Source organism: Phalacrocorax carbo, chromosome 17 (genome assembly GCF_963921805.1).
Source record: "Phalacrocorax carbo chromosome 17, bPhaCar2.1, whole genome shotgun sequence".
In the NCBI taxonomy this organism is placed as follows: Eukaryota; Metazoa; Chordata; class Aves; order Suliformes; family Phalacrocoracidae; genus Phalacrocorax; species Phalacrocorax carbo.
Genome location: NC_087529.1, coordinates 4,094,319 through 4,112,529, shown reverse-complemented (window position 1 = coordinate 4,112,529; position 18,211 = coordinate 4,094,319). Strand labels below are relative to the sequence as shown.

The 18,211-nt window shown below is 38.0% G+C and overlaps 1 protein-coding gene across 1 annotated transcript in view; it reads right to left on the bottom strand.

Moving 5' to 3' along the window:
- Positions 1-18,211, bottom strand: part of MED13 (mediator complex subunit 13) — a 60,018-nt gene that overhangs the window by 26,035 nt on the left and 15,772 nt on the right. Inside the window, exons 4-8 of the mRNA XM_064467824.1 lie at positions 5,335-5,480; positions 4,064-4,261; positions 2,958-3,152; positions 1,853-2,015; positions 1,438-1,548 (exon numbers count right to left, since the gene is read on the bottom strand). Coding sequence (XP_064323894.1) covers positions 1,438-1,548; positions 1,853-2,015; positions 2,958-3,152; positions 4,064-4,261; positions 5,335-5,480 — 813 coding nt within the window. The remainder of the gene's footprint in view (positions 1-1,437; positions 1,549-1,852; positions 2,016-2,957; positions 3,153-4,063; positions 4,262-5,334; positions 5,481-18,211) is intronic.

Sequence of the window (18,211 nt, the reverse complement as noted above, 5' to 3'; positions counted from 1 at the left end):
CTCGACTGTATTAATACAGTTAGTTTTTTCTCCCGTATAAATGCATTTGAGCTTAAATATTTCATCTTGAAGTTCAAGATGCCAACTTTCTAGATCATGTGACAGAATGTGAGACATGAAATACCAAGGTCTAGAACAAAATGTTTCTGATTAAGCTATTGAACTGCACGTACATCCTTAGTGCCTGGGTATTCTTTGCCACTCTTCCATTAGGAAAGTTAAGCAGCATGCAATTTGTGTTAAAAAAAAAACAAACCAGGATTAGGCAGGAATAAAAGGTAAGAAAGTCTATTTACTTTAAACTCTCATACATGTTTTTCACTAATTAGAATTTAAAAATACAAAGAACAATAAAGGGTTCTAAGAAGTCATGGTAATTTCAATTTAGGCAACTGCATATTTCTAATACACACTTCACAGTTAATCGATTGGTTTTCTCTTAACTAGTGTTATCACATCTAAATTCTCCTTTAACAGAATATTTAATCCTACTCCATCCCCCCAGCTCTTCTCAGGACACAAGTATTTCCACAGAACTTAAACCAATCATGTAATAAAGGAGGAAAAAATGGATTTCTTTCAAAATGCTACATCCTCCAGACATTAATTTTTCTTTTTTCCTTTTTTATAAGGTTTCAATATTCATTGCAAGGTCATCAGTGAAAGCATTTAAACCTTTGCAACACTTCAGTCACCTAAAGATTAGTGTTCTGCCAGAACTACAAAAATTATTAATTCACTGAAATTAATGTTTCCATTATTTTAAACACCTGTATCAACAGTCTGTGTCATGGCAGTCTCAAAACAAAAGTCATAACAAAAACTGGAAGTTAAATTCAGACTTTCCCCCCTGTGTTTTGATCCCTTTTTCCCCCCAGCTAATAAAAAAACACATACTGGCAATCAACTCACGGAAAAGCAGTTTTATTTACAACTACTCATGGAATGCATTATTTCCCCAAAATTAAAGCAGGTTTAGGTTTCTTTTTCATATTCATCAGACGCAATGCTACAACCGTCTTGCTGTTGATTAACAGCCTTCTCCCTTCAAGGCTAATGCCACAGCCCTCTAGAAAACATTCTTAATTCCTAAATAAATAGGCGTTCCCTTTGCATTGCAGCCTGAGAAAGTTGCCCATGAGATAGTTTCTACCCACATACAGGCCTAAGGAATCCCAGCCCAGGACTCAGGAACTGTCACTGAACTGCCAGTAGGTCCACTCAGATGATTCACTTGAATAAAACCCTCTGTATTATCTTATTGGGCAGAGTTTCAAGACCTACAATGACATTTAGGATATGAAATACAAATTTGGTTACAGCTTTCCTACAAGCAGCTATTGCTTAATTACTCCTAAAGGAGTCATCGTGAGCCCTCTCCTGAGCACTTCAATCTCAGTGTACATCGCTGGACTGCGGATTTGCCAAGTACTGTACCTTGAACAATTGCAATTTGTCCTCTGCGTGGCTTCAACAAAATCCCAGGATGCTACCTTGTCAGGTGTCTCTTCATCACACAAACCATTTGATGTAGCAGAATACTTCCTCCTATGATTCAATATCAGGAGAGTTATTTGGAATCAACATACACTCTTTCCTTATCGTCTATCAAGCCTCAAGAGCAGTTTTGCAACACAGGGTTCAGCAAAGAAATTATAGATAGCCTTTTATTAACATATTGAAGTGAGAACTAAAACTACTAGTTTGGAACAAATTAACTTCTTGAAAATGTTTTATTACTAAGAGTAAAGCACCTTCAACTAGCAGTCACAGCATCTTTAACAGAACTACTTTCCACAGCAAACGCACAAGATACCACAGGGATTTTTAGCTTCACCAAATGAGTACATACTTGTTCTGTGCTCTGTTCATATTGCATTCTTGCCAAACTCTGTCCACCACTTGATTGGCTAGCTTTCTAGGTATTTTGCCACCATGATGGCTAGTACTGTCAGAGATAAATCCATCAGAAACTGAAGAAAACTTCACCCATTTCTGGGCAGATTGAGCATCAACTGAAAAGCAGCACCACAGGAAACTGTTTTAGGCAATGCAGCAATATACTCACAACCCCTATTACTCCAATTCAACCACCACCAGAATGTCTTAGGAAGAAAATTATCTTCTTAACTCAATGATAGGAAATAAAAACAAAGAAAATTTAGGTATAGTAGCAGATTATAACAACATGGTTCCCTCTCATAAGGGAAGGAAAAAAAAGCACCATATCTGTTTGTTATAACTGGACTGGCTATTCAGATCTATAGTTCCTTGGAAGATAAAGAAAATAGAAAATAACTTCAGCAAAGCTACCTGTTAGCAAATTTAACAGCATTATTAAAGAAAAGGGACAAACTAAGCTCACAGAAGACCAGGGGGGAAATAATCAAAATCTCTTCTGCACAGGAGCTGTATGTGAAGTCACGTGAAACTATCACTGATCCTTACCTACTTTGACTGAAAGCGGTTTACTATAACTACTATTCAGTGCAGGTCAGAGGGCACGCAGCCGTACTAGAAACTTAACTACAAAGATTAATCCCTGGACTGTGAAAAAGGAAAAAAACAAAATTACCTTGCTCACTAATGACCAAGATGCACAATGAGGTTTATAAAGCTATGCCAGAATACATACATGCACACAAACACACACAGAGAGGAAAAAACCCAAAACCAAAAACTTGACCACAGAAATTTGAAGTACTGGATAACAACATCAGGTACAAGAGCAGTCCTCATTTCAGCAACTTACAAATGTGTTGAAGTTAATTTTGCCCACAATTGAACAATAAAAATTAGTTTTACTCCAACAGACTTATGACTAAAGAAATGTGATTTTTGGTAACAAGTCAGTTGTACAGAAAGCATCTGAATCCAAATCTAAATCTAGCAGCGTTTGGATTCAGAGGAGAAGCCAGCAAAATGATTCCCACGTGCAGAAGCTAATTTTATTATACCTGTTTGAACTTCCTCTGGGGATGTCGGTGGAGTCAGAGTTACTGAAGACATGGCAGGATCTCTTGTGGAAGCAGGCACTTGGTGGACACCCAAGCAAGTAGTAGAACAGTGGGATGCCCCTACAGTACTAGGAGCAGGGATGTCTGTCTGAGGAACTAGGACGAAGCACGCTGGGTACACCATTCGCACACCAGCTGGGGGAAAGAAAAAGTTGATTTTACAGCTGTTTACTTTTAAAATCATCATCAAGTGGGTCATTTTACCAGTCGCTCCTAACTTTACCTACCCTTCCTACCTACTAAAGCATTATCCTTGGACAAAAGGTCTGTTGTCACCCTTATCATTACTTTATGACTTGCTTTATACAAAAGATTTGGGTGAATGAATAAAAAGGGCTTTGTGGATACAGGCAGAGGCAGCCCTGGCATCTACATGCTCCTACTTGCTTCTATCGTTTTGTTTTATAAAGGCTGAGAACATACTTTTTAGTATCACGTAAAACTGACAATATTCCCTTCCCCAACATCACCAGGGTCTCCAGTCATCACTGCAATACAGGCTTGTAACACTCATTACAGAGAAATGATTACATTCGTTGGCAAATCAAAGGTCAATAGCCCACAGCAGAAGAACAAACTACTGCGTTCAGGGCCTCAGATTTTAGGAAGAGCAGCAGATAAATGCAGTGCCTGAGTACATCAAGTTCTCCAGGACTGCGGTTTTGGAGACATCCCTGAAAGGCACGTCTGTTCCATTTGAATTTGCACAGAATCCGAAACAGTACAACATAATTCTGATGCTTCTCAGATGTCAGCAGTGATAGTCTACGGGTTTTTTTAATTATCTTTATTTTTTAAATAATCTTGCATCTCAGGGCACATAAAGATAAACTTATCCTACTAACAGGTCTGCAAAGCCCACTTCAAGCAGCAACTCATTTTAGAATGGCTTGAGCACTAAACAGAGGAGGGGAAAAAAAAAAAAAGACCAACAGCAGTTGCAAATAGTTACAAAAAGAATAAAATTGGGTAGTTTTGCATTCAGAATTTTGCAGACCTAACCAGCCAGTTTATTTCAATAATTACAAGGTAATCGGAACACTCACCAACAAGGACTTCAACAGCAGCTAAAGAATCATCCTCCCAATCCATCTCTTCTTGTTTTTCCTCAGATCCCTCCTTCAAGTTTGATGTGACAGGATAGAATTGTTTCCATTCACCAATAAGCTTTTTTGTCGATGAATCAGAAAGCTTGAATGACTGCCCTGTGAGCGTGCCATTTAATCCGAAAGGACTGAGAATAACTAAAAAGAAAGATAAAAATACGCTGGAGATTCTATCTAGCCAAAATTCACTCTTTCCTACTGGAATAGCATTACTGTTATTTCAGACACATCAAATAAACAACTTACCATCGGTAAGTCAGAACGCAACCTTATCACATTTTACAAGTCACTGGTAGTAGGTACGCACTGTTAATGTATGTGTACTCTAACAGTCAAGGTACCACAATAATAATTACAAACTAATCTACTGAAACAAGCAACAGGCAGGTTTTCATCTTGGCTAGCAAGGAGTCTCTAACATACAGGTAGGATAAAGGAACACTATTCCAAATTCTGACAGAGTTAAGGTGTTTCCTTATCCTTTCATTCTGCCCCGTACAGTTGGCAACAACAATGTATATACAGGGAAGTAATCTGTTTCATGTTTAGTCTTGTCCATATTAGGGAAGCACAGCTGCTGTTAAATTGCATTAAAAAAACACAAGTTTGGACACTGAGCATTAATAAACAAGTGCAGTGTGTGGTCACACAGGAGAACCGATTTCTATAGCCAACACAAGTGTGTCTAAGACAGGGAATGATCAAACAGCCCACTAACCAGACTCACGCCCCATCACTCCTTTGTCTTCAAGAGCATCTGCTGGTGGAACCGGAGGAATTTACAGGCAAGGAAGAGCCAAATCAAAAAGGGGTAGGGGGAGTTAATAGGTTAAATACATGGAGTCAGAAATGGATTTCTAAAAGAGGGGTCAGTGAAGATACATGGGGGTTATAAAGCTTGCTGAAAACACAAAATAGTTCAGGCACCAATAAGACAGTACTTGGAAATTAAGTTTATTGCATCATGACAACAAATTATTCGGCTACATGCCAAGAGATGAATATGGAAATCATCCACCTGCAGAGGAGCTGAGACATACCAACTGACTTCCGACTGTGTCAAGACAGGGGACATTTGGGAGAGGGCGTAATCAATACCAAACAGGTTAATGCCTCTGCTCCCCCTTTCCAGTCTTTGCCAGAAGTCCTCATTCTGAGCAACTCGAAGGATTGCTTCCTTTTAATACTCACTAGCGACTGGCAAAACCCACCTTGAAAAGGGCTGTTGGACTGCTGGGCGAGAGTGAGGTGTTCTTCACTAAGCAGGTACACAGGTTGATGCTGACTGATTTCCACACTGGTGCAAACATTGCTATCTCCATGTAAGAAGAAGGTGAATGAGCAGGACAAGTGTTCGCTGGGCAAAGAGAAGTGGGGAGGGTGCAGGGGGTGGAAAGGAAAGGGAAAAATAAAGTTAAGTATAGAACTTTATTTTAGGTTGATGGCTTTCTCACTAGTTTGAGGGCATTTCCTTCCAAAATATTCATTAATAAAGTAATCAAAAATCCCTTTTACCTAAATAGCAATAAAATGCTAAATACATGCCCCTTGGAGCATTTACAAAGTATTCCAGCGTTAAAGACAAAACCAAAGATCCATCAGTTAGAAAACACCAGACACTAAGTTTTAAATCTCTTTATACTTACACTTTATATTTTGAGGTCTGGAGGAAATTCAGAACACATTTTTTTGCAAGACAAAAATAAAGTATTTAGTTATTTAAAATCTATACAAATATTTATGAACATATTACATTTTAATGAGGTCATATCTAGGTTCTCCTGTCAGAGATCCACTAAGCAGAATTTATACTTTAAGATTTATATTTAATATTAGCCAACAAGACACTTATTTAAAAGCAGGAAGAAGAATGGCAACAGCTTTAAGAAGTGCTGGGTTTTAGGTTTTGTTGGGGATTGGGTTTTTTGGGGTTTTTTTTTGTTTGGTTGGTTGGTTGTTTTGTTTTTGGTGGGTTTTGTGGGGGTTTTTTTGGGTGGTGGTGGTTGTTTGGTTTGGTTTAGGTTTTTATTTTGTTAAACTGAATCTTATCTTCAAGATTCTGAAGCTGATCAAGTAACTAAAAATGGAATCCCATGCCTACACACAAAAGGCAAGATACAATCAATTTAAGAAAAAGAGCCAAGCTTAAATCATTAAAGTCATTAAAGCAAGTTTCAATGTTTAATATCAGATGCTTCACTGATAGCTTCTTGAAGTCCTATACAGCAAAAAGCACCCCAAACATATCTCCTTCACATAATTCTGAATTAAATGCTGTGTTCACTGTGCTGTACCTAGTTATTAGTTAACAACTCCATAAAATCTCCTGCCGCCCCAGATCATGCTTCAGAGACTTCCCAGTTTTGCAGCTCTGTTAGCTGTTTTTTTGTTGCAAAAATATAGAAAAGTCCCTGCAAGTACAACTATCAAAATAATTCACGTTGCATCCAAATCAATTCAGTGGCTTATGTGAAATATATTTTACCAATCTTAATTAAAGGCCAGGAATAGTGGAGGAATGCAAAAGAAGCAGACCCCTGCCAGGACGCCGCAGAAGCGGGACATCTTCATAGCCAGCTCCATGTGAGAAAACACTTTTTTTTTTTTAATTGTAAGGAAGTTATAACTGTGCCTGTACATCAGCTACAAGTTCTCAAGTGTCTGCCAGACTAATATACTCCCATAGGAAAAGAACATATGTTTAAGAGCAAGAAGATGCTATTCACATTGGACAGTAAATTAGGTCCATTATCTCAGTAACAGAAGAATGAAAGTCAAGGACAACCTTAAAAGTACTTCATAAACTACCGAACAGAAAATAAATCCGTCTCTATAAGGAGGGTAGCATCAAGCACATGCTCAGTGTCAGGGAGAGAAGGGAAAAAAAAAAACAAAACAAAAATACACACCAACCAGTCAAGGGAAACAGACTGAGTTAAGTCAGTCAAAATAGCAGACACTACTGCATTTTTTGCAAGGTCAAATGGAAGTGACACTCCATGAAGTGCTGTAGCCTAAAAAGGCTGCATGAATGCAACACCACTGCTTCCAAAAAAAAAAAAAAAATGAGACCCCATCAACTAATGCCCAGGACTGCGTGCATGCTCTGACCTCATGAAATACTTCCATTTCCTAGTCCACAGCGGGAGAACGTAAAGGAAGTTTTGTGTTCCTGAAAAAGATATAAACAGCCCTCCAGGGCACGAAATACTGACAAACTCCAAGCACCTGAGCAACCCTATTGAAACACAACCTCCTCAGGTGCAGTTACTGGGTACCTCCTCAGTGTAACTTCCAAGATGTTTGTTTCTTCCACCCAGAGGTGGATGGTGGGACAGTAAAACAGTAAGGGGGGGAAAACAGTTTCTGGAATTGTCACAATCATAGACTGGTTCAATCTATGAAAACAGAGATAAACCGGTTCACAGAGTCTCATCCCAAAGACTCAAAGGGCAGCCACCACAATGAGGAGAAAGAAGGCTAGTGTTAAATAGACAGCTTTGCCTAAGCAGATTTAAAATTAGGGACCAAAACACTTCAAGGATGAGAGAACCCACAAACCGTTCAAGGAGGAACAGGAAGCGCAGCACGTTTTCATTACAGCAACTTAAAGCCAGCCACGAAGTGAACTCAATGAGGAACTGCTCTAAGCAGCTGGTCCTGACTGGAGCGTAACAGCTTTAAAGGGTCATCAAGGCTGTGTCGGTATGCTGACCACTGTTCAACTTTAATTGTGTTTCAGGAGCAAAAAAAAAAGGTAGGATCCAGAAGAGTGAATTACCTCTATTCATTGACAACTACTCAGCACAACTGCTTTGGTAATCCAGCTCTGGACAGAACACTCTCCGCAGATTAAACAGCATACTGCTCAGGAACCCCAGTAAAGTTAGTTTCCAAAATGCAGCAATGATGGAGGTACACATCTTGTTGACGATTTCAAGTTCAAGTGAAGTCACGTGGTTAGCAAACACCACTAAATTCCTATATGGAAATCTGATTAAACTGTAATCCTTATGTAAATAGTTGAAGACTGATTTTCAAATTGAATTTTATTTTAAAATCATATTGGATGGTTTGAGGTGAAAGAGTGGATAGCATTCTTGGTTCTGAGTGACAGGTAACAATTTAGCAGCTTAGTGTAAGTGAGGCAAAGCTTAAAAATAAAAGCACATATTCTTTAAATACACTTTAAATGCAATTAAGCTGTGTCTCTTGTAAACACCACATTATTACAGAGATAAAGGGGAGACAATTGTAGCATAATCTGATGGAATTCAAATAAACCAAGACAAAGAGAAGCATCAGCATGATAACAGAAGCATTTCAATTCATTACACTGCAAAACTAGACCTAAGTAGCAGCAAGGAAAATTCAAAGTCATCATGCAAAAGCCAAGTCCAAACAAAAAAAAATCCAAACAAAAAAGCCCCCCAAATTAGAACTCTTTTCTCCCCCGACTCAGCAGGGGAGATGCTTCCAACAAAATAATAAAATAAGAGAGTAGCCATTGTTGTCACTGACATCATTCAGCCAGCTTTGGCATGCAAGCTGCAAGCACGCCACTCCTACGGCTGGGAGAGCAGATATGCTGTGGTACAATTCATTCCAGAAAATCCAAACATTATAAAATTTTCACTAATTCTGGTTATAAATTTCAGCATTAAACAGCAAAATGACGCACGCCACCTTGGGTTTTTGTTTCAGTGCTTTCAGAAGCACAGCAAAGCCTTTTTATGCACAACAGGACAACATTGTTTCATAGCAGAAATACACAGTGAAAACCAGCCCTGTCCTTAAAATCAAGCTAAGGGAAAGAGGTTTCCACATGATACACACAGTATCTTCTGAAAACATGAGTCTTCTTTAAACTGAAGGTTAGCATGAAAGGCAAAACTAACACTTTCTGTACTCAACCATAGCATTAAGTTTCTTCCTATCTAGTCATGCTCAGAAACTGTTTCTTCACATTTAACATCTTTCTGTTAGGGTACAAAAAACTGTAGGAATTTTATTTATTTATTTTAATCAATACATGTGTACATTCTCCAGTTCCTTAAGTTTCCAGAGACTGATTGCTAGTACACAACCTCAGCCTAGGAGGAATCTTCTCAAACATTATCATAATCTATTAAACAAAAGAAAATTTTATAATATTTTTTTATATATATATCTCCACCATTTCTCTAAGTCTTTCTCTCCTATTCTCAGTAATTCACCTCACAGCCAAAAAGCCTAATCAAGCAAAAAATTTACCTACTTATCACTTTGGGGTAAATAGGCAAATTACCTTCACAATTCAGTCAAGGACACAATAACAGAAAGAAAGCTGGTGGTTTCCTGCCTGCTAACACAGAGTTCATCCTATGCTTCTATTTACAGACATTCTTTAAGTAGCTGAGATCACTAGATAATTTGTGAGAGCATCTCATGACTGAAATATTAAAAAAATACCTATACCTCAATGCTTAGAAAGTTTGTCCTGCATGAAGAGAGAATTAGTGAAGTCCTTAAGGTGCAGATACAGCAAAAAAAATAATGGCTTGTCTTAAAGCTACTATTGATCCCTCCTCCTCCCCCCCCCCTTTTTTTTTGTACTTTTCCAATTACGATCAGGCAGCATTGCACATGCATACATAAAACTTAAGAGCAGAGGATAGAATTTTAACAGAAAATTCTGAATTCTAGTTCTCCCAAAAATCTCGTTTTCTCAAATGACCCTGAATATGAAGTTGCTCCATTAATATTTCTAATATTACTAAATTACCATAATATCATTAAAGTAATGAATTACTTTAAGTAATCTCAGAATTTAAATATCAATAATCTAGTTTCCAACTGATCTCTGAATACAGATGTTATGAAGCCTCATCAGAACAAGCATTCTTTATGAATTATGATCTGAACACATGAGAATTTCAATACTGAAAGCAACTTTTTAAAAAAAAGAAAAAACTGTCTGGAAGTAATGCTATTTTAAGTAATCTTCAGTCCTTCACCTATGCTCCAGTAAGATGCATTTCTATAACCAACATTTTTGATCCCCCCCCATGCTCCGTCTTCACTCAAATAATACAAAACAATGACCTTTTCATTTCAGAGACAAAGGATTATGATTCCACATTAAGAGAAACAGAAACTGATATGGAAAATTTCAATGTAATTTCTACTTCTACCTTTGCAAGAAAAACTGAAGGGAAGGAGGAGAAAGCACACTAAAATTTACATATACATGAGGTTTCTACATCTCCATTAGCAAATCTGAAAACACCTCCTTGATAAAAAGGTAATTAGGTCTGTTTTTTCCTCCACATTAGTACTTACGTAGAGCTTTATATCTTCAAAGTGCTTCACAAACATTAGCTGCATTAGAACCTCACTAATCCACACTTCACTAGATTGCATACTTCAAATCAGCACCACACTACGGCTGAAAGGCAAGGAGACTGCAACAACACCAGCCGCAACAAGGAAGTCTCCAACTAAAAAAATCCTATAGCACAATGAATAGCAAATTAATTCAAAAAAGCATGAAATGTTTCAACTGGAAGAGAGAATGTGTTTTTTGGGGGGTTGTTTTGTTGTTGTTGTACTTACCCTCTCCTGTTTCTTTGTGAATTACTTCTGAGTTGAACCAAGAGAGCCTTACCAAGTCAAAGCACTGCTAACCCTACCAAAATATTTACCATACCCCTATAAACTATGTATTTTCTACTACCATTTCCCAGATTAGGAAAATGGACATTGCAAAGTAGAATTACTTTCCAGAACTAATGGCTGTCACAATTAGGATTCTACCATTTCCCTTTCAATGGCGTAGGAGACACCTTGTTTAGGAGCACAAACACATCATCTAGAGTTCTTAGTCTCTACTTAATAGGCATCATTATTTCAGACTGTTATAAAGTGTTTGCCAAAAACTGGTACATACTGGCCAGCACTCAGAATCCTTCGGGGCATTTTGACCAAGAATCAATATATCATGAGTGGCTGACAACAATTAGCAGCGGAGCTGAGAGTTCCCAACTGACACATCATTGCTGCCCAAATAGCAACATCTCCAAATAGTTATTCTTCACTACAGATATTTCAGTATGCCACTTAAAGTATCAAAGAAGTTCCTTTTTAAAAAGGTGACAACTGCTTTCTGCAGTAAATTCTTGGGCTGGAGAACACGCTCTCACAACTTAATAGGTTCTTTTTGAAATAAAAATTTAAATAGAGGAAAGTTTTAAGGTGACACACACCATTAAGCACTAAGACCCTTCATATTCAGTGACTTGTTTGTTGGTTTTTCCCTTTAACCAGGTTGAGAGACAACCAGCACAGGATAGACAACAAAACATAACTGCCAAAGAGTATGTCTCAAGGAATTACATACCTGACCACATGCTCAACATGCACTACACCGTCCTCTATTCTACAACATGTTACACTACAGGCTTTGTTCTTTGCCAGGCAACCCTCAAGGGCTTTTCATCATGGAGAAGAAAGAGTGAGGCTGCCAAGCCACTTGAGGCTTTCCCAGCTACCAGAAGAAAAACAGAAGCAACTCCCTCAAGACAACCCATCTACCACCTCTTCTTTGTAAGTGCTTGTTCAGAATTGTTCTTTGTGACTACACACATCTTCCAGGTATAGACATAACACTGCAACACACTAATGAAGAGAAGCTTTCTATGCAGCCACCTTCACACCTATGCTGCTTCAATAGCCAGTCTTACTTGAAACGTGGCATCTTCAATTTCCACTCACCATCCATAAACCTGAATTACAAAAGCTCCAAAACCTTAATTCAGATAGAAAGGAGCAGGAAATTAAGTATGCATTTGCTGTAATAAGCAAAATATGAAATAAGTAAAATACTAAAAATCTGATTGTTATATTAACACAGCACCAAAAAATATTTGCCGGGAAAAGCATTTCTGTTTTCTTGGTTTAAGAAATGAAAGAAAAAGAAAAAACCCACAAGGCAAGTACACATTGTTTCAATTATTAAATACTTCAGGAGCTTTCTTTGGTTTTGTTTTAGTTATTTTTGAGGGGGTTGGTTTGCTTTTTGAGTGCTAGGGGCTGAGGGGAAGAGTATGAGAGAAATTAGTTCCTAGTTCCCCAGGAAGAACATGCTATCATACATACTCATTACATTGCAGTACTACTTTCTATGATAAGAGTTTGAATCATCATCAATCGATTCACAAACATGCCCTTCTTGCCCTTGGCTACAAGCTCCCCTGTAACATCAGGGTTTGTATCAGCCCCATCACAAGGTCTGCGCTCCAAGCAGACGCAGTGGCATTAATATCCTTAATGTGAAAGCTCAAAGAAACCTAAACAAATGCACACCTACATTTTCTAGCAAGTTACGTATTCTGTAGCTTAACGTGAAGTAACAAGATCTCAAAATACAGATGCCTCTCTAACTACTGACAGAAAGATGGAACAGCAGACATTTTTCTAAGCATCTCCGAGTAACTCCCTATGGTCATGAAGGTAAATATAGCAGGGAGCTGATTTTGATGATAACACAAAGCAAAAAACATAGCTAATAGCAAAGTAGAAAAAAACCTTCCAGTTCAAAGCACATCATTAATGGCTACTGTCAAAGGCTCTCCAAAATATTCTTCACATTGCTGAGGATGTTTTGATTTTAGTTAGACCTGAGAGTTAAAAATACTTATTTATTCCATACCAGGTTACATGCACTAAGACAAATACAAATGTAGCAAGTGAAGACTTCCACATTTTAAAACTCCATTATTGATGAGTTTGCTTCATCCCAAGAAAAAAAATTTGAAACAAAAAACAACTTTGTATTTGTACACTACTAAAACTATAGCATGACATCTTACAAAGAAGCAAAACTGCCTTTTTCAGAATGCAGCCAGAAGTTTGTTTATACACACATATATAAAAAGTATATTTTTTCTCCAGATACAATTACAAGCAACACTACAAAAAGAGTTTGTTCATGTTCCCGTATTCCAGAATTTAAATGAAACCAATAAACCTGTCGTCTTGTATTTTAGCATCCTTTAATTATTGAGGATGCAAATCTCAATTATCTGAACTTGAGCGTTCACAGTGAAATATACGTGTGCTATAAAGAATAAGAACCCAGCACATATTTGGAAAATGGATAACAGCTAGACATTATTCTATTTCAAAGACAGTGTAACGCTTTTCAGTGTATTGCTCCTTCCCATTCTGAAACATTTACAAACATCTTGTTAAGCCAGTGTCAAAGGTCAAAATTGAAACACATTTAAAATTTTCATTTAATAAAATCTGTAATATCTGTATGGGTTTTGTATTATCTTATTGTTCAGTGAACAAAAAGAGCATAGACTTATTGTTGAAAGCTAAAAACCAAAAGCCATATCATTTTTTCATTTTTCCTGATCAACCAACTACCACTGTAACTTAAGCTAAATAAGAGAAAACTGCTTTGTGATGTAAAGTGCTAAATTTGTCTGCTTGTAGTCTCTGTAGCAACCCAATATTCCGAAGAGACAATCATGTGATCAATGCTCTCAGCTCCTGCTGTTTATCCTGCACTGTCCTACTTACAGCAGCTCTCAATTCCAGCTGTCTACAGTAAAAGGAAAAACATCACCTGCTCTCCTGCCGGTGCATGATGCCAGAACAGCCTCATTAGAGCTGTTGTAAAAAAATGTTGACGTTGTTTGATTTAAAGATTAACACAGGGAGGAAATTTACACTGCAAAAAGAGCAGAGCAGACTTAACAGAAAATATTCCAACAGTATCAAGGCAGAGCCTCGTAGTTTCACCTATCAAGGTTTAAATTAAATATGTAGAAATAAATGCAAAACCTGTGGCTACATGTTCTTCTTGCACAGTTAACCCTCTCAAGCACAAAGAAATTTTTGAGCTTTAGCACCCAGAAATCTCCTCATCCTGTTCCTTAATAATACTCCACAGCATAACTCTAGAGGGACCAATAAGCAAACTACTCCATTCCTATAGAAAGAGACCCCATGGCAAATAGGAAGAAGGTATCTGAGCCGGGGATAAGGCAGAAACCATGTGGCTCAGGACCAAAAGCAGAGCATTTCCCTTTGCCATCAGGACAGTGAAGACCAAGCAGACAATAGATGATCTCTTTCAGAGTAACCGCTGTTACATTATCAATATAAACATTTCCAAAGAAGGCAGCAGGACCATTTTCATGGCCTAACTGAAAAAAATACACCCCCTCACCCCACTGCAGCCACAGCCATTCAAGACTGCAGATATGCCAACACACTTGCACCTAACTCGGGAATCGCATCCATTGTGGCTAGTTTCACCTCTTCCTCCCGGCAAGATGAAGTAGAGAGAAAAAAATACATATGTTCAGAACTCTGATAAGCACACCTTCAGATCAAGAGAGCTACCTGTACAAAGGCTTATAACAAAACCAAATTTATAGCTAGAATATTTTTCAGTCATTTCCCATTAAATTCTATACTGGTTATTTACATCAGGTAGATAAAATAGTAGTTCCATGAAAAAATAAAAGAACAGTGGGATGGCATCATAAAACCCTGTACCCAGACTAACGTTAAACAGCATTACCTGTGAAACCTGTGCAGCAAGTTTCATTTTGTAAGCTACGATAAGCTTATCACTTATGATTTTTCCAAGTGGGTTTTTGCTTTGGAGGCTTCTTTGTTTGTTTGTTTTGGGCATGTGGTGGGTTTTATCGGTGGGTTTTTGTGTTTTGGTTTTTTAAGTGAACTTGTGTCTGACAAGTTCTGGTCTGCCACCCACTACAATTGGTTACTTTATTTCCTATTTACAAGAGCAGGGGGAGGAGGAAGCAACCATACCAGTAATACAGTAGGTTTTCGTTTTCTAGATTTTCAGCTATCAGATCCTCCCACAAAAATCAGAATTACTCAATTATTTGCTTACTGGTATTTCAATTGTGTTGAAGTTTAGCAAGCTGTACTTATTATCAAAACTTCAGGAGATATATTCCCCATGTAAGCACTTCATACTTTTGGTTTGTTAGGAGCCTCATATTTAATCTCCATTAAGGAATTGTATCTAAAATAGCATTTAATCTGATAAATGTCCTAATAATTTTTATTCCAGACATACAGTGCTATTTTACCATCCAGTTGGCAAGAGGAAGAGTCTCATCCAAGGGCTGTTATTTGAGCAGCCTATCCAGAAAAGATAGACAGACAATCGGATGCAGCACATCTTAATCTCCGTCTAATACATTTATAGAGTAGCTTTGAATAAAGCTCACACAACCATATTTCTGAACGTGGCAATAACAACACAATAGGTTGGAAAGGAGAGAAGAGACATTCCTATTTGTCAAACTTTGTAATTTAATATGCAGTCATTTAAACCACATTATTGAGCTTCTGTAATCTACCTTGCTTAAGTGATTGAAAAAGGTTGTGACAAATACTGAGGCAACCATTTTTTTTTTCCTGTCTGGTTACAACTAAGACCATTAGCAAAACCTTCCTCTTAGTCTTTTATTCTACTGTTGTTCTGCTGATCCCCACCATCCATTCCTGAAACTGAAAATCGCCTACTTACAAACCTACTACACACACTTTACGGAGTTAGCTACTCCATTCCTGCCCTGTCTATAAACAGAAATGGAACTAGCGTACTTGAAAACCTCAGACAGTTTCCTCAGGCATGGTAATCGTGACTTGTTCTAACAGATCAAATTTCACCAAATACATGACTGTCTCACTTTTCTCCATGCTGGTTTTAGACTGGGGAGAAGTAGGGGGAGGGAAGAGCAGGTCATGGTTATTACCTTGCAGCCTCATCAACATGCAGCATATGACTGCACAAATCAAACATCAATGGTTTTAACTTTTTCTGTCGCAAAATTTTTAAGACACATTAAACAATAATATGAGGTTAGTTTAGTAAGTTTGTTTTAGAAGTGACATCATTAAACAATTAAACAGCGAACACTTAAAACCATTTAATTCTTATTTTCTTGGTCATCTATTCACATGCCACAGTGGCATCAGTTTATGAACATTAACGACTGTCCTCTTAAAATTGAAATGTATGCAACAATGATGAAATCAACTTTTTTTTTTTTTTAATATAATCTTGTACAAGGAGGAAAAATAACAGAGCAACAGAGAGGAAGCCATGGCTGCCGGAGGATCTGTCATTACAACCAAACACCTACTAGAAATCACAGCCTTACGTCTGTTGCACTACCAAATACATACAAAAAGCACAAACAAAAGACTTCTATTGCTGGGAGACCAGATAGCAGAAAATGTCACAGATCTGGAACCACATGCTTTCAAACAGAACTCAAAAAAACCAGATGGGATCAGCTTCAAATGAAAGTAGCAGCTCTATCTGGGCATCCTTCAAAGAGAGTGGAAGTGGAGAAGTGGGACTAAAGTCCTGCACATTGCTCAGCCACAGCTCCAGAAAGTGCATGTTCAGAAGTTAACTCCACCATCACGGGCACTGATGACTCAGTCTCTAATCAAAATCTTTGAAACTAAAGATTGCCAGCAAGAACAACCAACCTTATCAGACTCTACAGTTATAATACACAGGGAACAAGTCTATATAGTGGCCAGCCAAGCCCCAAAGTGCAGGGTAGTATATAAACTATGATCTGAAGCAGACTTGTAGCAGACTTCACATCTTCAACATACTAAGTGCCTTTAAATTACACAGGCATGAGTTCTATCTCAGGCTTTCTGAATGTTAACGCAAAGAACAGTCCCAAAGAAAGCAGAGCACACATAACAATACCATATGGAAGTAGGCACTAAAGACAATAGTAACTAGGTCTGAAGTGAGGGAAGGCACCACTCATGCAGCGATACCAGAGAGGTGCACAAAACCTTCCTATTTTGGGGTACACACAGTTTCTTCCTGTACTTCTCCCACTATCCATTGTTTTCTAAGAAGGAAAGGATTAACAAAAAAATATACCAACACCATCACAGGTAACTTTCATTCTTAAGGAAGAAGAGATACATGTTTAATAAACAAGCGATACAGAGAGGTAATTACAGCCTTCCTGAACAGAAAGGCTTTATTCCCTATGAGGCTTTATTCCCTATGACAGATGTAATACCTGCCATTCATCTCCGGCCACTTCTACGTAGCAGAAGCACTACTTTTGGGGAGACGTATATATTTCTTACACAGGAAGAAACAGTCTTCTGAAAAAGACTCTAGTCTTCCTATATCAAGAAGCTAGTGTGACATGCTTTTGAGATTAGCATTATGGATATTACTATTCCTGTTCCTTGAAAGATTGTGAAAATGTCCAAAAGGCAAAAATACAGCTTCAAAACTAATCTGATTCTTAAGATACGTACATCCTTAATCATGAAGACAAGAATGGCTTTGGGGAGGGGTTGGTGATGGTTTGTTTTGGTTTTTAGTTAAGTCAGCCACACCCACTAAAAAAGATAAACTTAGTGTAGGCCTTGCTGATTAAATGGATCCCAAGGAAGGAGAAATATGCAAAAGTTGTCTAGAACTAACAAAAGCTAAACCTTAATACCAGCTGCCTGGTAAGAAACAGAGCAGCACCCTGGGTGCAACATTCAGAGCATTTTCTAGACAAGCTGCGAGTCTTTCCACATCGAGTTAGGGCCTCAGGCTTTGCTGTAGCATCATGCTTCACATTTGATAAGAGAAACGTCCCTTTTGACTAGAAGAGTATTCCAATTTACACAAGAGATCAAAATCCACTCACACCATTCCACTTGACATTTCCTCCTCGCTCGGAGTGACACACTCTCTAGCTACAGAGGAGGTATCGCAAAGCACCTATTTCAATCATTGGGGTTTCTCCCACAGGAAGTTGATGAGAGCAGCAGAAGCCTGAACCGACACCTCTGAACAGCTTAACCTTCCAGAGAGTATCGATTATCCAAATTATAGACATTCCTAGAAAGGATGAGCCAAATATGCCAAGAGTATGCACATCTGTTAACCATTCCCCTTCACTTCACAAAAGCCAGTACTCAGAATATCACATGGTATTGAGCTACCTGGTACAAAACATTGAGATTTCTCTACAAAGAAGTTATTTCACACAGAGCTGTGTAAAACTTTCT